Below are 21,034 nucleotides of genomic sequence, written 5' to 3'. Positions count from 1 at the left end.
GTTTTGTCTGGAGTCCCTCCAAGGAGAAGGATCTGGGTTAGCTGGAGCCTGCCCGGTGGCTAGGATTGTGTCCTATCATATTTCACTCCTGCTCAAACCTTCAAAAGTTTCTAGCTGTCCTGAATCCTCAGAATGACCTTCTGATCCCAACTGAGGTTCCAGGCAACCCGTTTAGTTCTCTATTTCCCTATATTAACCTAAACTTTGGTCCAACCAGACTGCTTATCATTTTAAGTACCCCTTACACTTTCTTACCTACTGAATGTTGCTCATCTCCAATTTTTGACATGGAATGCACTCTCTCTACATCCAGCACATTTTATCATTTCCTGAAAATCAGGTGAAATGCCACCTCTTTGTGATGCCTTTGTTTTGGCCTGAACTCCTATTGTACTCTGTTCTTCCTGGGTCTCAATCCTCCATTAACTCCTTAAGGACGGGGACTGCATCTTATATATGACATTGGAGTAAAACAGACTGTATATGTTAATTCTAGCTTGTCTACTTAATATCTTTGTGACTTTGGGCAAAGGAAACTCCCTGAGTCCCAACTGCCTCATCTGAAAATTGGTTACATAATAATAATTTATACTTCAAAATGTTCTTATGAAATTATGAGATAAGTAAAGCACCTATCATAATTTTGACACATAGTAGACAACCAATATATGTTAAATTCTCTCCTTAAGCCTCTTTTCTAATTGCTTCATGGCATTTACTTAGGTTTCTTAAATGAATGAGTGAATGAAATTGTGAAATTGAGTCACGTCTAAGAAGAAAGAACAGGCAATGGTATCCTGAGGATCTAACTATGACATTCCATGGTAATTCATAAATCATATAATGACTCCTACTCATAATCTCTTTCCCACACTATAAAGAAAAATTAGAAAATAAGCACTTAAACATTTTAGAAGTCAATAGTGGAGGTTTTAAAACAAAAATAAGAAAAATGGCCAGGTGCAGTGGCTCCTGCCTATAATCTCAGCACTTTGGGCGGCCGAGGTGGGAGGACTGCTTGAGCCCAGGAATTCAAGATCAGCCTAAGCAGTATAGTGAGACCTCATCTCTAAAAATAAAAATTTTCAAAAATTAGCTGGGCACGATGGCGCCAGCCTGTAGTCCTAACTACTCGGGAGGCTGAGGTGGGAAGATTGCTTGAGCACAGGAGTTTCAGGTTGCAGTGAGCTATGAATGTACTATTGCACTCCAGCCTGGGTGAGATCCCATCTCTAAAAAAGGAGAAGGAGGGAGGGAGGGAGAGAGAGAAAGACAGAGAGAGAGAGAAAGAGAAAGAGAAAGAGAAAGAGAGAAATGGAAATGATATCATATTGAGAGTAATATGCATCACAGGTTAACAGAAATTTGTACATCTCTAGTAGAATATACACACTAAAAACAAAAAGAATTACAGAAAACTCTTTTCAATAGTTATACTGTTGGTGATTGTGTTGATACTGTTTTTCTGAGACCACTGGGTGTGTATTGTGGGATAAAGCAAATGAGTGATTATGTTGTTCCACTGAGAGCCAGGATTGTAGGCAGGGGAAAAGAAGATGCAGATATAACATCAGCGAAGTTAAGTGCAACTTTATAGTCCTGAACTTAAATTGGAAATATCATATAATTAGTAATATAATTTCTCTTTGGAGAAAAAAAAGTGTTTCCTAGTCCTGTATGCTCAAAAGACCTAGAAACAATGAACAATCCAGTAGCAACTCACATACTTACTGCTCAGACTGTGGCCTCTAAATACTATGACCTAGGAAAATAAATTGGATTCTTTGAAGAGATAGCTGATTTCAGATCTAGGGCAGGACATGTACAAGATGGTCTGAAACAATTTGTCCTATCCAAAAACCAGGATGCTGTCAACAACTATGAGGGTCATGTCAAAAGGACTCAGAACTCGCTTAAAGAGGTTTCAGTTGGCCAAAGATGGGATAATTTGAGCATCAATAAAATAGCTACTACAATGGAATGAAACACATCAAATATTTTTAAATCCATCAGTTAATAATGACACTAAAAATAAATCAATTGTCTTTAGGTGATACTAGTAAACAAACTGATTGGTTTAAAAATAGGTAAATAGAATGAGGCATTTATCCTACCTTCTTATACAAAAGTATCTCAGGGTAACTGAATAGCTGATAAGGGGAAAGTTCTGTTTGTGTAGATTTATTTAAATTAATAAAGAAGGAATGATATGATTAGACTATACCATTCAGAATATACTGAAATTAAATCTAGCTGGCCCTTGAACAACATGAGTTTTAATTGTGTGGATCCACTTTTACAAATATTTTTTTCCATAAATTTTTTGGAGATTTGTGACAATTTAAAAAAATTCTACAATGAACCACATAATCTGGAAATATCAAAATAATTAAGAAAAAGTTAGGTATGTTATGAATGCATAAATATATGTGGATGCTAGTTTATTTTAGCATTTACTACCATAAAGTATACACAGATCTATTGTAAAAAGTTAAAATGTGTCAAAACATATGCACATAAACACAGATTGTACATGGCTCCCTTTGCAGATGAGAGAAATGTAAACAAATATAAAGATGCAGTATTAAATCATAACTGCAGAACATTATCTGTAGTACATTCTGTACTATTGTAGTAATTTCATAGCTACCTCCTGTTGCTATTGTGGTGAGCTCAAGTGTTACCAGTATCTGGAAAAATGCTGCAGACTCTAATCACCTCTATGTGAGCAGTTCATCTCTCCAGTAAATTGCATATCACAGGAAAAAGTGATATCTCATGGCTCTCACATAACTTTTCATCACATTTAGTGTAATACTGTAGACTTTGACTAACACCATAGGACTCATACAATGCACAACTAGTGATGTTAGAAGTGCTCCCAAGAAGCAGAGAAAAGTCGTGACTTTACAAGAAAAAGTTGAATTACTTGATACGTACCACAGATTGAGGTGTGCCACTGTGGTTGCCATTTCAGAAAATTCATCTTGTAAACAGATGGTATCGACCAATAGAGTACAGTACTATAAATGTATCTCTTCCTTATGCTTTTCTTAACAGTTTTCTCTTCTCTAGCTTACTTTATTATAAGAATACAGTATATAATACATTTACAAAATATGTATTAATTGACCATGTTATCATAAAGACTTCTGATCAACAGTAGGCTATTAGTAATTAAGTTTTTGGGGAGTCAAAAGTTATATGCAGATTTTTGTGCACAGGGCTCAGCACCCCTAAACTCCCTGTTGTTCAAGGGTCAACTTAATGTATCTAGGCTGCTAATGTCATAAAAAAGGAGATAATTAGACATTATTCCTAATGAAAACAAGCAGCAACATTTAGAAAGCATTTTAGCCCACTCCCTCTCCCCTGCCTAAAAAATCAAACTTAAATCAGGGCCAGCCTCTAGATTTAACTCAATTCACAGGATATACAAGGGATAGGGGAACATGACAAATGATGCTGTGGAAATGGAGTCAGGACAAATACTTGGCATCTGTAACATATAAGTGATAAGAAGAAAAAAGATGGAAGTAGAACCTATGGATTACAAGAAACTTGGGATGTATCAGCCAACTGCATTGTTTGAACCTTATTGGAATCCTGGTTTACATTACAAAACTATTTTTAAAGAAGTATGAAGACAATTGGGAATATTTGAAAACTGGCCATATATTAGATATTATATTAAGAAATCACTGTGAAATATTTTAGGTAGAATAATAGTATTATAGTTATATAAATAAAAATGAGTCCTTCGCTGGGCTCAGTGGCTCATGCCTATAATCCCAGCACTTTGGGAGACCAAGGCAGGCAGATCACCTGATGTCAGGAGTTCAAGACCAGCCTGACCAACATGGTAAAACCCCATCTCTACTAAAAATACAAAAATTAGCCTAGCATGATGGCACGCACCTGTAATCCCAGGTACTCAGGAGGCTGAGGCAGGAGGATCACTTGAACCTGGGAGGTGGAGGTTGCAATGAGCCAAGATTGCACCACTGCACTCCAGCCTGGGTGACAGAGCAACTCTCTATCTCAAAAAAACAAAACAAAACAAAATAAAACAAAAAACAAAAACAAAAACAAAACGAGTCCTTACCTTTTAGAAATACAAATTAAAATATTTATAAATGAAATGATGTGATTTTGGAGATCTGCTTCAAAATAAACTGGTTGTAGGAGAGTAGCTGGGGTGTAGCCGAAATAGGACTGACTGTGAGTGAAAAACTCCTTAAGCTGAGTGGTGGGTGTATGGGGGTTCATTATATTATTTTACTTTTGTATATGTTTGGAAGTTTCGGTAATAGTATTTTTAAAAATCACATACTAAAATCACTTGATATATTAAAACATGTCAAAATAAGTTCTACATTCCCTAATTATTTAAAGCAGGGAGAGAAAAACCTTACATGGCTGACAAGGAGCAAACATATTTTGAAATCCTTGTTCCTTATACTCCACTGACTTTCAAGTAATTTTAGATATTTTTCTTAGAAATTTTAATGTAGCTTTATTTAGTTTTCTATGATGAAGTCTTTATTCTTATCTTCATTATTATTAAGCTAAACAAAATCAGTTTTCAATTGTGAGCTCCAGGAGAGAAGGGGCCATATCTCATTTTTGTATCCTCCATAATTTACATACACTATCTAATTTACATACATTGATCAAAGTGTAACATAAGAAACAAATTTGAGAACTGGTAAAGTGAAACTGATGGAAAGTCCAATGAATAAGAAGGGGAACTCAGAAGAGCTCATCTTGAGACCCCAAAAGGGGAAGATAGAGAAGGAAAACTTCTAGGCTGTGTCATTAGAAGGCATGGGAAATGGTACAGAGACTTAAGTAATAGTGTTTTTTTTTTTTTTTTTTTTTTTTTTTGAGACGGAGTCTCGCTCTGTCACCCAGGCTGGAGTGCAGTGGCCGGATCTCAGCTCACTGCAAGCTCTGCCTCCCGGGTTTATGCCATTCTCCTGCCTCAGCCTCCCAAGTAGCTGGGACTACAGGAGCCCGCCACCTCGCCCAGCTAGTTTTTTGTATTTTTTAGTAGAGATGGGGTTTCACCATGTTAGCCAGGATGGCCTCCATCTCCTGTCCTCATGATCCGCCCATCTCGGCCTCCCAAAGTGCTGGGATTACAGGCTTGAGCCACCGCGCCCGGCCTAAGTAATAGCGTTTTATGGGTCATTGTCGTACATAAAATGGAGCAATATCATTATCTGATTTTCTAAAGCAATTGTTTTGAACCGTATGCTACCTCCTCAAGCTCCTGGGTTCCCTTTAAGTGTTCTCACTTTGAGCCTTCTACTTGAGTGTGACCTGGATGCTCCAGGCACGAGCTTTAGGGATTTATATCCTAAAACACTGCTTTTATTAATCCCTCTCCTTATAAAGTGTTCTGGTAACTTCGCATCAGCTATGAGAGTTTTCACCTGATATTTATGACTCTTTTTCATCTGGCCCAGAGGTACTCACCTATTCTCATCGCCCACTGCCCTGCAAGATGAATTAGAAAAGTGGCATCACTTTCCTTTCTGGCCCCACTGGGACACCTGCCTTGTTCATATTATTATCTCATCAGGAATGTCCTTCTCTACCCTCTTCTGTCCTTTTTTTTTTTTTTTTTGAGACAGAATCTCACTCTCACTCTTGTCGCCCAGGCTGGAGTGCAGTAGCGCAATCTTGGCTCACTGCAACCTCTGCCTCCAGGGTTCAAGCGATTCTCCTGCTTCAGCCTCCCGAGTAGCTGGGATTACAGGCACCCACCACTACATCTGGCTAATTTTGTATTTTTAGTAGAGAGGGGGTTTCACCTTGTTGGTCATGCTGGTCTTGAACTCCTGACCTCAGGTGATCTGCCCACCTTGACCTCCCAAAATCCTGGGATTACAGGCGTCGGCTACCGTGCCTGTCCTGTCCATTCTGACACTACATATCTTTCAATGTCCAGCTCAAGCTCCTCTCTTCCAGGTCTTTCCTGTCTTCCGACCTGTGAGCCCCGGCAGTTATTCTGCATGTCTTATTTATCTTGGTACTATACCAAAAACTTCCTTTTATTGTTCCTTTGCTTATTTTCATCTTTAAATCAATACATCTAATCAGTAAACATTTACTGGATACATTTTATGTGCCAAGTAATAATGGTTGTCGTGGGTATATAAACAAGAAGAAAATAGTCTCTTCATCCTCAATCCAGTTAAGAAGATAGAGTACAAAGCCTATTAACTTTAAAGTTAAAGTGTGTGCTTTAAAAAACTGTTCAAGGCACAATAGAGGAGACTTCATAAAGCAGTGCATGACTGACTGCCCAATGGTATAACAATTTGCTCTTCTCCTACTTGGTAATTATCCTAGAAGGCATGAGCCAGGTCTGCTTTGGGCAAGATACCCAGTGGTTTTTGTTTGAGCTGAAGCAGATCTACTGCATGGGGGAAGAGCAGAAGAAGCTTATAAGCCGTTCTGATGAACAATTTCCAGGAACTCAATATTGATGAGGATGTCATACACAGCTGTCTAACAAATAGCAGTCAGTGAATAGCAAGAGCTCTGACTCACCTGAATTAAAGAGGTAAGAGATAACCACCTACTATAATTCTCTGTATAGCCATTATCAATGTCTAATGTTTTTCTGTATTCTTAATCTATTTCTTTGTCATAGTCTGTATCCTCCCAATGTCCCACCCCTCCATCACAATGTAAACTCCACAAGAGCAGAGACCTGGTGATTCTTTTTCATTCTCTATCCTCGGTGTCTAAACAGCGCTTGGTTTAGAGTAGGCACTCAGCACATGCTTGCCGATTGAATGAAACTGCCCTGGCTATTTAAATGAGGGCTTGAGGGCTACAGCCACAAATCAGAGACGTTCCTTTTCATGTTCCCAGTAGGGCGAAGTCTGCTTACCATGGAGCATCAATGCCTTCAAACATCACTGCACAGAGTGTTTTCACCATAAGGGAGGCACCCTTTAATTAGGGACAACAGGGGACATAGAACTGCTGGGCTGCACTATTCTACCTGGTGACTGGAAAACGCAGGAGTCCTGGATCCAGAGGCTGAACCTTCAATTTACTTTACAGTACCATTCCTACTTGTGTTCTGATGTTTCCTTTCATAGAACATTTTAGAGGAAAGGCCTTTGGAAATGTAGAAATGGAAAGTTTAGTTCTGCTTAATGCCATATGAGGTATTGGGCAGAAATAAGCAAGATGGAAAATACGTTAAATTCTGAGTAATCTGTGTATTTGGTACTTCACCGTGGGGTCTGAACTATTATAGAAAATATGAAATAAATTAAAATATGATTTTTAAAACAACACAATATGCAAAGAAAGAGGACAGCTCAATGAGTGACGTTAGTACCAAAGTAATCATAACTTACAGTTGTATCTCACATTACAATTAATAAACCTCATTGGCATTATCTTACTCTTCCTACAAACATGGATCCCGCTTATTCAGCATTTGAGTCGTGGACATTTTGTCGAGGGCCAGGCAGTTGTAGGCACTGAGAATTCTGAGGAATTCACAACTGATCACAATTAGGAGAACAAGGTAAGTACTAAGAGGAGACGTGAACACAGGGCATTGCAGGAGCATACCCAGGGGACATTTACTCAGACTGCAGCACATTGCAGAAGGCTTGAGAAGGAGGAGAACAAGGAGCTGCATCATGAGCGAGTGGAAATTAACTGGTGAAAAAGACAGAACAGGGCAGGTCCAGTGGCAAGGAAGTATGAGAGCAGCAGGTGTGCCCGGAATTTCATTTAGACTTGTATGACTGAGAGATGGATAGAAAGGACTGGAGGAGTCTTTAGGGTTTTCTAGGTATATGGTCATATCATCAGGAAACAGCGACAGTTTCACTTCCTCTGTACTGATTTGGATGCCCTTGATTTCTTTTTTTACAATTACCATTTTCATTTGTTTGTTTCCATAGGTTATTGAGGAACAGGTGGTGTTTGACTACATAAGTTATTCAGAGGCAATTTCTGACATTTTGGGCCTTGAGTGCAATACTTGGTGAGCACTTTAGTCATACATAACACTCTGGAGACAGCAGGGAGACGCTGGAGGATTGGAAGCAAGGAGTAGAGACGATCAAATATTGCAGCTACTTTTAATTATTTACCCAATAGACATCGTCATCTTTTCCCTAAAGAATACCAATTTTTCTCAAACAGCTTCTCAGGAAGTTGTTTTTCAGTGAATACTGGGCCCCACCCTATGCCTAGGAAGTAAAATTTGATCAGTATAAGCCAATCTAGGTAATTTCACTTTCTATCGCCACTGCATGATTTAGCCACAGACATACATCACAATTTTGGCCAATAATACGGAGTTTAAGAAACTTGTTTTAGGGCTTCTAGAAAACATTTCCTCACTCTTCAAAAGGGATATCTGTTACAGACATTCTCTCTTCCACTACTGCACAATGTATGAGAATGTGCTGCTTAGAGCAACTGCAGTCATCCTGGGACCACAAAGGGACAGGCCTGACAAAACTCTACATGCTGAGAATGGCAACATGGAAAGATGTAAAGAACCAAGGTCCCTGATGTGGACGAATGGCCAAATTATGCACTCTGTAACACCTGCTGCAAAGTTCTTTTTAAGCGAATTTAAAACCATTATCCCCTTACTGCCATTCCGACTGGGTCTTCTGTTTTATTTTGCAGCCAAAAGCATCCAGGTTGATATACTGATTTTCACTTTAGAAAGTTCACTCTGGAAGCAGTGAGCCAATTAGGTGAAAGAGGATTAAAAATACAGGTTGGGACATTACTAAGAGGCTGCTGTAGGAATCAGTGAGTTTTGGTGAGACAAGGTCTGTAGGGGTGGAGAGGAGGGAATGGGTTTAAGAAATAGGAGGGATTTGGAGTAAACAGGACTTGTAAATGTTTGGCTTTATGTCCTGGGTGCTTTTGAGGTTTCTGGATTATGGTGCCTGCTAATGAGATAGGGGACAGAGGAGGAGGAGAACACAAGTGGAGGCTTGGTAGAAATAATGACTCATAGGTTACCAGACCTATTTTGCAGATGAAATAACCAAGTATCATTACTAGTCTGTGTTGTCTGTGAGGGTATGTATGAATCTTATCTGTTTTTATTTTTACTACTGATTCTCCAGTACCATACAATAGTTGATTAATAAGGATGCTTAATAACAAATAAATGAGGCTTAGAAAAATTACATCGTTTGCCTATATAGTTAGAAGTTTTGAAGCCAGAATACATACTCAAGTCCTCTAACTCCTTCCAATATACCGTCTACCACAAGCCACCACACTAAAAACAACAACAAAAAGCTGAATGTCAGGTTCTGAAGCAGAGGAGTAAACTCTTCTCGGAAGATATAGAGTAAGAGTGGGCTCATTCTCTCAGGTCACAGTAAGAGGGTATTTAATTTTTTTCATTAATGTATATTTTGTGAAAGAGTTTCTAAAGAAGAAATATATTCAAGAAGGATGCACTTAGGGACATATAAGAACCATGGATTACACCTCATTGGTGACATACTCAGAATGAAATAGACTCCTTTCATCCTAACCTGGAGCTCAGAATTGGAGAATCAGGCAAAAACTTAAGATTTAAAGCCTCTCTATTATCTAGAGTGAATAGAGACTAGCTAAAATCCCTCTTAGGTCACTTTAAGTCATTTCTTGTATTATCTTTCAAATTGTCAGGGAATAGCAATTCACCATTTTATGTGTGCGAATCACTAACGTATTGAAAGATATATCTTCTCTTAGTCTTTGCTCCTTTAAGAGAAATAATCCTTATTGCTCTAGGCTTCCCAATTTATATCATTCTCCCAATATTTTTTATACTTTTTTGGCTCTTTTCTTAGTATTCTTTATTTTCTTCACATTCTTAAACTGAAGTATCTAAAAGCTTGTCTAGACAATAATTATTTCAATGTTTTTGTTTCTGCTAAGTCAGAGTTATAAGAATTTAAATGTTTCCCAAAATTAAACCGACAGCTATGGAATAGGCAAAGAATTAGAAATGATTGACCTTAACCTCAAAGGACTGATCACTGCGTATAGGCAGCAGGATGCACATAAACCCCTAATGTTCCAAGAATAATATCACAGTTTGTAATTCATACTCCAGGTTGTGGGACAGAGTCTTGAAGCGCATTAGAAATTTGGAAAAGCAATAGAGCACTACGGACTCAGGAGGGATTTACGAACACTAATGAATACAGAATGAGCCTTAAAGAGGATTGAGGATTTGGAGGGAAAGAATAGGAATATGGAAGGAGATGGACATGGGAGAAGGCTGGAATCTGAAGATCTAGAACAAAGGTTTATGCAGAAAGTACATCCAAGATGCTTTTTAAAGAAAATCTTTTTCCCTCCAAAGCCTTATATTTATGTTGACAGTTATTCTGTCCATTATAGATATCATCTAGATGGGTAAAAGATATCATCTTTTGTCTCCCAAAGATGACCATATTATAAATTGATCCTTTTGTCTTCTATAATTAATGAAAACAATGTTGAATTTTAATTATATCTGTGTGATACATATTTAATTCTATCAGTATTTTGGTAAATAGTATACATGGGACATTGGGGCCTAGTCATCATACAGTCACCTCAAATTATAGAAATTTAATAGGCCTAGAACATGGTAGGGACTCAATAAATGTTTATTGAATCAATGAAAGAAAAAAGGATGGAGTTTAGAAATATTATTTATCATTAATTTTTTAGAAGTTAGGTGAGCAGTTATTTAAATGATAACTTAATTAGTATTTAGAATCCTACCCTTAGCTTTAAGTTATAATTTATCAGGCCTTCACAAATATAGGGTACACAACTGATATATTTTTACTTTCTTTTTTCTTTTTCAGACAAATTCATCTTCATCTTTTAGAAAAAAGATTCTTTTAGAATCCAAGTATGGTTCTTCATCCTTTTCTTTCTTTTTTTTTTCTTTTTAGAATCAGAGTTTTTTTTTTTTTTTTTTCACAGATAGGGGTCTTTCTGTGTTGCCCAGGCTGGTCTTAAACTCCTAGCCTCAAGCAATTCTCCCACCTTGCAGCCTCTCAAAGTGCTAGGATTACAGGGGTAAGCCACTGCGCACAGTGAAGTTCCTGAAATTTTCAATAGGTAACAGGAGTTATAAGTAGTACCATTGTTTCTTCCAGGAATAGCCCAAATTTGAAATATCAAAGGATAACTCAAAGTAATAAAAGGAAGACAGCAGTAATTTAGTTCTCTCTTATAATGGTCTAAAGGAAATAAAACAGAATTCCAGGAAACATTTATAGTCATCTAAATGAGCTACTGACTTTATGCAAACCTTTCTGATCTTTCAGAGGTAAAGAAGGGAGTAGAACAAAGAATGTGAGAAGATACAAGTAGTTATTTACAATAACAAACTCCTTTCTCTCAGGGGTAAATCACTGTGGAGCAGGAATGGACTGAAATCCTTTGCATAAGCAAGAGCTGAGTAAGATAAACACTTTAGACACTGCCAGAGATTTGGAGACTTCTCAGCATTCCAGACTCCTCAGTGTTGTTGCATATTGTGAGAAAAGGGCCACCAGCCTTGAAGCCAAAATGGCCTGTTCTCAGGGTGACTTCTGCCCTAAGGGCGGTATAGTCTTGGGCGAGTCACTTAACCCTTATGAGTCTTTCTTCATCTGCAAAATAGGGATAATGATAATTGTATCTCCTTCATAGGATGGTTGTATGGATAAAACAGTATCTGCAAAAAGCCTGAGTACTTCTTACATATTAGTAGTTCAATACATTTTAACTCTTATTAATTCTTTTTTGTTTGTTTGTTTTGAGATGGAGTTTCACTCTTGTTGCCCAGGCTGGAGTGCATTGGCATGATCTCGGCTCACTGCAACCTCCGCCTCCTGGGTTCAAGCGATTCTCCTGTCTCAGCCTCCCAGTTAGCTGGGATTATGGGCTTGCACCACCACACCCGGCTAATTCTGTATTTTTTTAGTAGAGACGGGGTTTCACCATGTTGGTCAGGCTGGTCTCGAACCCCTGACCTCAAGTGATTTACCCACCTCGGCCTCCCAAAGTGCTGAGATTACAGGCATGAGCCACCACACCCGGCCTCTTGTTAATTCTTATGCAACTATAATGGGCTCAGTCTCCCCACTCCATTCTGTTAGATAGAAATCAAATCTTACCTCACCTTACCATGGCAGAGACAGAAAACGCTTTCTTATTTTAGGTGAAAAGAATCAAATTAACCTGATCACTCCAAACAGAACCATTCTTATGCAACATGTACATGTGAAGGAATAAAGCTAGAGCCAAGTCTCAGTGATCAAATACAACAAATAAGAAATACCTGGGATGGGGAGGGACAAGTTTTTGTTCCCAATTCTGTCTTAGGTTTCAGCTCCTCACCTCACCTTTTGGCACCCCCAGTCTGCACTCTCATTCACCCACAGTCTATCAGTCTTTTCCTCACAGCTACCACACAGCAGCTTATTCAGGGTTTCTCAGTTTTTAAGAAGTTCCTGTTGAAATATTTCAGAATCAGGAAAAATCTAGAATTTCATACAAATGATTCTATATAACTTAAAGGGCAGACTCTCTCCCCTACACTTAGATCACGTTTATCAATGACACATATGTAGATAGTATTGGATCTGTCCGGAGAAGTACAGCATTGTAAATGGAAATGTTGCTTTAAGAAATTTCAAAATACGTTAACATATACACAGAACAAAGAACAAAGGGAAAGAATTTTGGTCTTTGTATTAGAATAAAGAAAAGCTCCTTTTATTTTTAGTTATGAAAGATTATTATAAACCTTAAAACTTAAAATATGCCTTAAAAATCTGCAGTATTGCAAGAATAAGCTTTTTAAAAATCTTAAATCTATGTAGTATGTAACTATTGGTAAAATCTACTTTGCAGCCTGGAAAAAAAAATCTGGAGTGGAGTAGGTCCAGAGACACTGTTTTAGTACCTCTGAAATGTTTGTAGCCACAGAAATAGTTCTGAATATAGCAATGTTAAAACTGTTCAAAGTTTGGGCTTCCTATTTGTATAGTACAAATACAGAACAATTTGCAGATGGATCCTTTAACTTTTTTGGATTATGGATATAATGGTGTTGAGGGAGAAACCTTGAGTCACAAACACTCAAAATCAATAACCTTTTTCAATGGCCAGGCTTAGGTAACTTCATGAAGTAGTATAAATTTGTCTTCTTTAAGACTGTTCTAGAGGCCAGGCGCACTGGCTTCTGCCTGTAATCCCAGCACTTTGGGAGGCCAAGGCAGGCAGATCACTTGAACCCAGGAGTTGGGAGACCAGCCTGGGCAACATGGAGAAACTCTGTCTCTATAAAAAATACAAAAGTTAGCCAGGTATGGTGGTGCACACTCATAGTCCCAGCTACTTGGGAGGCTGAGACAGGAAGATTGCTTGAGGCCTGGAGGCGGAGGTTGCCGCGAGCTGTGATCGTGTCACTGCACCCCAGGCCAGGTGACAGAGTGAGACCTTATCTCAAAAAAAAAAAAAAAAAAAAAAAAAAAGACAGTTCCAGCTTGTATTCCTGTAAGTAACCTCCTCATGTCCACTCCCATTTCATAATTTTATCCGTGACTCCAGGGACTTAGGACTTCTCTTCGGGATATTCACATGATAAATCACTGACCAGGATAAATTAGCTTATGCTCAACCTCTTGCACAGGAGTTTTTGCATTAAGATAAAATATGATTAAAAGGAAGTACCCCACCCTCAAGGAATCCATCTCTAATGGTAAAATTTCAGATACCACAGTGTTTTAATAGGGAATTATTTGGATCAGGGAAGTTTTTCTAGCACAGGACTAGAACTAGAAGGATATTAGTAGTAATATTTGCCTTCTACTCTATTTCTCAAATTTTGGTTATGAGATCATTTGTGCTATAATTACCAAAGATACCTCCTTAAAAAACAAAACAAAACAATGGATTTTTAGGCCCAATTCCAGAATGACTAAATCAGAATCTCTGGGAGTGAGGAGTTTATAATTTAGAAAGAGTAGAGGGATACAGATGGGTAAACAAATACAAGGTGAGGACTATCATCCCAGTTTTGGAAATCACTGGATTATACCTTGAACAAAAGCTTAAGGTTTCCATGCACAACCTGGCCTACCAGTATTCCTTGTGCTCTATTAAAGTAGAAATTTTATTTTAAATTGTTGGTAACATATAAGGAACATAACTTCATCTTTTGGTCTTACCAGGCACTCCAGCTTGGATCCAAAAGTTGATGTCTGTCCCTTCTCCATGGCTCAGGACATGAGTGATATTGAGGGGCTGCAGCAGGCTCATAACCTCCTCCATGATGGCCCTGGCCTTTTCACTGCCAGTGAATTGCAGCCCAGTGGGTAAGAAGGTTCCCGTGTCAGACTCCATCACTAGGCTGTAGTTGGAAATATTTACCTAAACACAAGAGAAAGTTGTTTGGTTTGTATCTGTTGCTTCTGTGTTTTCTCCTTGGGAACTATCAAACAACAATTACCAAATACTTTACCTCTTCACGGCTGTGCCAAAACACATGTTGCTGTGCCTGACTTAGGGTCTGGTCTGCATATTATCTAACCATTCTGAGATGCACAATTACTCAGCCTAGGATTTGCCAAACTCAAGAGTTGGCTTGAAAGGATTAAAAAATATAATGAAGGGAAATATAAAGCCCCATATCAAAGATGTTCAGTTATTTCTACCAGCAATAATATTCTTTTGACTAATTTTCTTCAGTGTTCACTGTGTTCCGGTATACAATTCCTCCTATGTGGCAGGGATCTCCAGATAGTATTAGCCATGCTCAGAAAAAAGAAGGTATGCTCTGTGAACTTATTTCTTTGCACCTCTTCCCTCTAAATAGATATTCTATCTTATCTTAATTGTGAGTTCTGCCAAAGCTTAAAGACATCAAGCTGACAGGTTTGTCTTGGGGTTCTGATTTTGTTGTTGTTCCATCTGTTGAATCCTCAGGGAGGGAGGTAATAGAACAAGGCATGAAACACTGCTCTCCCTGGTGTAAAACCACAGCACTCTAATTCCAGGCAACTCTGCCAGGCCACTAGTTCATAAACTCTTTCCAAATAAAGTCTGGTAAGAAAGCACACAGTTATTTCATGTAGCCAATATTGTCACAGCACGAACTTAGAATATAATAGGCTCTTGACAGGTTGCACAGTTAAATTGCTACCCAGCCCTAAAACTTGCAACTTTAAGATCCTTCAAACTGGCCAGCTCATCTACTTCCCAGGAGCCATCCACATCTTTAAGACTTACCAACTGCCACCTTGGTTGACTTATTCCCAAGCTATCCTTGGACAAACACTGCTACTCATTCCTCATTACTCACCTAGTAAAAAATCAATAACAACATTTGTACATTGCATCCAGAGAGCTTTCACATTTGCAATCTCCTTTGGTGTTCTTTGGCCACTCATAAAATAGACAAAGCAGTAGTATTAATGTTGCTGTTTTATAGGAAAGGATCTGACAATCAGAGAGGTCAAGTGATTTGCTCAATGTCATACAGCTGGCAAATGGTAGCGCTGGCTCTGAAACTCCCTGCTTTCCAAGACTCCACGCTACATCACTAGCACGGCACTGAAGGGTAAGCAATACTTGTTCTGCATTTAGAATAATTTTCCACTTACATAACAATTTGGGGATTGCATAGCATTTTTTTCTAAAACAGATTCCATTTTACAATGATTGCCTAACCTTTTGCTCTTGAAGTGTATTGTAGTTACAAGGGCAAGAGCAGTGACAGGTTCTAAAGAAAGATGTTGCCGGCATTTACTGAATGCAGGGCCCTGAGACACCAACACTTTTTGTTATTGTTAATGATGAGAAGGTTAACGATGCAGAAGTCTGTTCATATTTCTGTATATGAACAAGTCTAAGGGACTTGTCTTCATGGTGATTTTCAGTGAAAGACCCAAAGCATTTATAATAAAAAGTGCCACCTCAGCTGAAAGCTGAGGTTACTGCATTATGGTAGCATCATTAGAGTTAATGATATGCAAAATATTTGCATTAATGTCTTACATTCATGGCTCGTTTAACTAGTACATTGATGTAAGTCAGCAGATTGACATGTAATTTGGCAGTCCTAAGCCTCTTCCCTTGTATGGCATACATACCCACAACCCTAAACTGTTTCCCTCTCCTGCAAAAAGGAGAAAAGAAAGTTCATAATATATCTTGCAAATGAAAACAGAATTGAGCAATCTTGTTTGTGAGGGTTTCCGTATTGCAGGCAGATCCCATTCTTCCAACAAGAAAATCAGTCAAAGTGCTTCTAATCATGTACTATGTAGGTTAAAATTGGAGCTACATGATAGGAAGAATCAATATCATTAAAATGGCCATACTGCCCAAAACAATTTACAGATTCAATGCTGTTCCTATCATACTACCTATGACATTCTTCACGGAACTAGAAAAAACTATTTTAAATTCATATGGAACCCCAAAATAGCCCAAATAGCCAAGGCAATCATAAGCAAAAAGAACAAAGCTGGAGGCATCACATTACCCAACTTGAAATTATACTACAGAATTACGGTAACCAGAACAGCATGGTACTGGTACAAAAAATAGACACAAAGACCAATGGAACAGAGTAGAGAGCCCAGAAATAAGGCTGAACACCTGCAAGTATTTGATCTTTGACAAAGCTGACAATAAAAGCAATGGGGAAACGGTCGTCCATTTAATAAAGGATGCTGGGATAACTGACTAGCCATACGCAGAAGTTGAAACTGGACCCCTTCTCTACACCATATACAAAAATCAACTAAAGATTGATTAAGGACTTAAATGTGAAGCCCAAAACTATACAAACCCAGAAGGTAACCTAGGCATACCATTCTGGACATAGGAACTAGCAAAGATTTCATGACAAAGATGCCAAAAGCAATCGCAACAAAAGCAAAAATTGACAGATGGAACCTAATTGAGTTTCTGTACTACAAAGAAAACTATCAACAGAGTAAACAGACAACCTACAGAATGGGAGAAAGTTTTGCAAACTATGCATCTGACAAAGGTCTAATATCCAGCATCTGTAAGGAACTTAACAATTTACAAGAGAAAAACAACCCCATTAAAAAGTGACATGAACAGAGGCGTCTCAGAAGAAGACATACATGTGGCCAATAAGCATATGAAAAAAAGCTCAATATCACTGACCATTAGAGAAATGCAAATCAAAACCACAATGAGATACCATATCACACCAGTCGGAATGGCTATTATTAAAAACTAAAAAAATACATGCTGGTGAGGCTGAGGAGAAAGGGGAACACTTATACAATGTTGATGGGAGTGTAAATTAGTTCAACCACGTGGAAAGCAGTGTGGTGACTCCTCAAAGACCTAGAGACAGAATTACCATTCAACCCAGCAACTCCATTACTGTGTATATACCAGTAAAGGGGGAATAGAAATCATTCTATATGATAAAGACACATGCATGTGTATGTTCACTGAAGCACTATTCACAATAGCAAAGACATGGAGTCAACCTAAATGCCCATCCGTGATAGACTGGATAAAGGAAATGTAGTATATATACACCATGGAATACTATGCAACCACAAAAACAATGAGATCATGTCCTTTGCTGGGACGTGGATGGAGATGGAGGCCATTATCCTTGCAAACTAAAGCAGAAATGGAAAACCAAACACCGCATGTTCTCACTTATAAGTGGGAGTTAAATGGTGAGAACACATGGACAGATAGAGGGAAACAACACACACTGGGACCTACCAGAGGGTGGACAGTGGAAGGAGGAAGAGGATAAGGAAAAATAATGGGTACTAGGCTTAATACCTGGGAGAGAAAATAATCTGTAAAACAAACTCTCATGACGCAAGTTTCCCTGTGTAACAAACCTGCACATGTACCCCTGAACTTAAAATAAAAGTTCGTAAAAAGTGGAGCTAGTTAGCAGTTTGGCTGTTAGACCCAACATTAATGAGCAGCCTGGTGAGTTGGACACGACCTTGGGCTCAGTCTGTTGTATTCCTGACTCAGCAACTGATACACTGGGCTTCCAAGGCGGGTGAATGGCCTCTCCCTCTGTCCCCAAGTCATGTTACCTTGGTCCTTGGCTTCTGCATCTGTAGATTAGGACAAAAGCTTGAATAATGAGCCTGTCCATATGAAGCTTCAAGCACCTTTAAAGAAAGGCCTTTAAACCAAAGCAAAAGTGGCTGCATGAATGGAAAACTAGGGCTTCTAATAATGTGTTCATTAAGTGCTTCCTGGTCCTCTTTAACTACAAATGTACAGATGTCCTAGGGACAGGGGGCTTCACAGTTTGTGAATGCCATTGTGCAGTGTCACAGGATGTTGACAGGAACATAGAGAATAGTGTAAATAAAGAAGGTTTCAAAGGTGCCCTCGGCTATATGTGTGGCAGCCATTTTAGCGGAGAGATCAAGAGTGTGAGCTTCTGAATGATCCAGACTAGGTTTGACCCTCACATCAACCCATTTTTAGCTGTAATGGGGATGATAATGGTACCCAGCTCATGGAATTGTCAAAACAGTACATTGTAAAGGCTAGGGCATAACTAGCACTTGGTAAACAGTAGCATTACTGTTGTTACTGTTCTTGGCACTGAGCATCAACACTTCTCAGATTTTCAAGGATGGTCCCAATATAAGCCCTTTTGTTAGCTGATTACAACGATGGTAGACAGCATTTCTGCGATGTTTCCTACGAGCCAGACACTATGTATAACGTCTTACAGCTCATCCCATGAGTGTGCACGATCATTCCATCAGTGCTCTTATATTTCTCATCTCACAGATGAAGGAACAGGTTTAGTCAGGTTGACTAACTTTCCCACGGTTACCTCGCTAGTTAAGTGGTGCAGCCAGAATTCCAGCCCAGAGGAATTCCTTCCACCTCCTAAGCAGTGCTCACAACCTCTCCACTGCTGGGTCTCCTGAAAGACACTTCTGTCAGGCCACAAGTCCTTGTTTTTAATTCAGAAATACAAAGACTTAGTTAAATGCATAGATTAAAAACTTTTTTTCATGATTGTAACACAAGGTATACTTGGACAGAAGTTATTCCTGCTAACAAAGTAATTTGTTTAAGCCAAGAAAGAAATGAAAACAGAAACAAAAATCTCCTGCTCCACAATTTGCTTCCAACTAGAAATAAAAAGAGTAAAATAATAAAACATCTTTTCAAGCCAAAGAAGACAGGATGTGTAGCTATCAGTAAACCAGAATTCTGGCATAGGTATAGAAATGCTTGATTTCTATTCGTGTAGAACTTTTTTAGTTGCTGCTTACATGACGGCAGCGTTCTATTGTTTTCTATTTATATATAAACATCTCCATATGTTTTCAATAAAGAACTAAGAAAACAAACCACCCACCATTCATGACACTGCTTTTTCTCTACATTGATGGAGTCATTATCTAATTGTTAGCACATGGTGAAGGAGTTGGGAAAATGTCTCTGCACAAAGAAACTGGAATGAATAGCTGTGTCACTGGGCTGTTAGAACTGCTGCTTCTCAGGAATATGTTGTCACAAACATCTTTATTCCTTAGTGTGCTATGTGTGGGGACATATTCAATGTAGATTTGAAAAGCTGATTATAGCTAGTGACAGGGAGCACAGTAATGCTCATTTCACCCAACCCATTTTAGCACACATAATAAGATATTCATCCTCTTGTTTATAGGGTATAGGAAGAAACCAACTTCTAGAGGCTGAATGCTTTATTGCTGAGATAACCAGCACTGATTGAGACAAGCTGAGGCACACAGATGAGGAGGCTGAGCAGCTCAGTGATACACTCAGATATTATCTGTAAACCCCCTACTTTGTTCTCTAAATAAAGAGAAGCAGCTCTTTATTAGGAGCCATGAAAACTGTCATTCATTACCATGTAATATACATAATGTAATGTAGAGGAATACTCCAAGGTAACCTCTTAAGGTCAGATCATAGGATTAGTTAATATCTGCTCAGGGCTGAGGATTCATAATTTTGTCTTGTGCTGTAATCACATGTTATAATACTTCTGTTCCTTTTTTTAAGGGTCAGGCTACTCTGCCAAAGAACAATTTGGTAACCATTAGCATTCTTTGGGTGCAACGCAAGATTCAAAAGAAGAGAAGTGTTTAAAATATATATTGCATGTTTTAAAATACTTACTTCCTAATATAAACACAAGGATGATGTTTGTGTTTTTTGCTTTTATAAAATTCTAGGCTACTTTTCAGAAATATAGACCCAAGTTCAATAATATCTCCTCTCTCTCCAAATTTGGCTTCTTCTTTGTTTAAAAGTTTTTTTATTTTCTCATAACCTAGAAAAAATAACCTATGAGACCACCACGAAAAAATAAACAAAATAAATATATTTTCTCATGTTTCTCAACATGTCTTTGATTTTAACTTAAAGTGACATTGAAGTCTCAAGATCAAGTGAAAAGAAAAGAGACTCCTATTTGAATTAATCATTTAGCCTCCTCTTACAATCTTACAATGTGTGTGCTGAGTTGCTGCAATTCTGTTTTGCAGTTCTGCCAGTGATCCTGAATTCCTAGTTTCGGTGGATGAAGGTCATTTCTTTACAGAGCTTCAGCTCAAACAACTAACATGATTGGATGATAGGTAAAGAAGGTTCTCCTGCTGTGCAAAGTAAAAAGATAGCCTTTACTTTCTGGTCAGATCTACCCTGAAGTTCAGACTTTTCCTTTTGACCATTACTTTCAGTCTCCAGCACCCAGTTTTGAATAGCTTTGGGCACCCAAGGGAGAGCCAGGAAAGGGATGATAACATAAATTATTTTATTTGGTGGCTCGACTGGCTACAGCTTGGGGAAATGGGCAGTCTTGGCTAAGTTACATTAGTACCAAAATTGCAGACAGAGTGGGAAACCTAACAGGTGCAGGAGCCTCTGAGGATCTAACCATCTTCTCACTCCACTTGTATTGTGGTTTAGCCACCATCGTACCTGGAGACAGGAACAGAATGAGTAGCTACTGGAG

The 21,034-nt window shown here is 38.5% G+C and overlaps 1 protein-coding gene and 1 long non-coding RNA gene across 3 annotated transcripts in view; one reads left to right on the top strand and one right to left on the bottom strand.

Annotated features, from left to right (window-relative positions):
* Positions 1–21,034, bottom strand: part of CPQ (carboxypeptidase Q) — a 502,032-nt gene that overhangs the window by 58,619 nt on the left and 422,379 nt on the right. For both annotated transcript variants that reach the window (XM_030937692.1, XM_030937691.1), the window contains exon 7: positions 14,226–14,427. In XM_030937692.1, coding sequence (XP_030793552.1) covers positions 14,226–14,427 — 202 coding nt within the window. The remainder of the gene's footprint in view (positions 1–14,225; positions 14,428–21,034) is intronic.
* The window catches only part of LOC115899642, a 475,756-nt gene that overhangs the window by 345,944 nt on the left and 108,778 nt on the right, over positions 1–21,034 (top strand). The window lies entirely within an intron of this gene.

This window comes from Rhinopithecus roxellana, chromosome 9 (genome assembly GCF_007565055.1).
Source record: "Rhinopithecus roxellana isolate Shanxi Qingling chromosome 9, ASM756505v1, whole genome shotgun sequence".
NCBI classification, from domain to species: Eukaryota; Metazoa; Chordata; class Mammalia; order Primates; family Cercopithecidae; genus Rhinopithecus; species Rhinopithecus roxellana.
The sequence above is the reverse complement of the archived record's forward strand: the minus strand, read 5'-3'. Positions and strand labels throughout refer to the sequence as shown.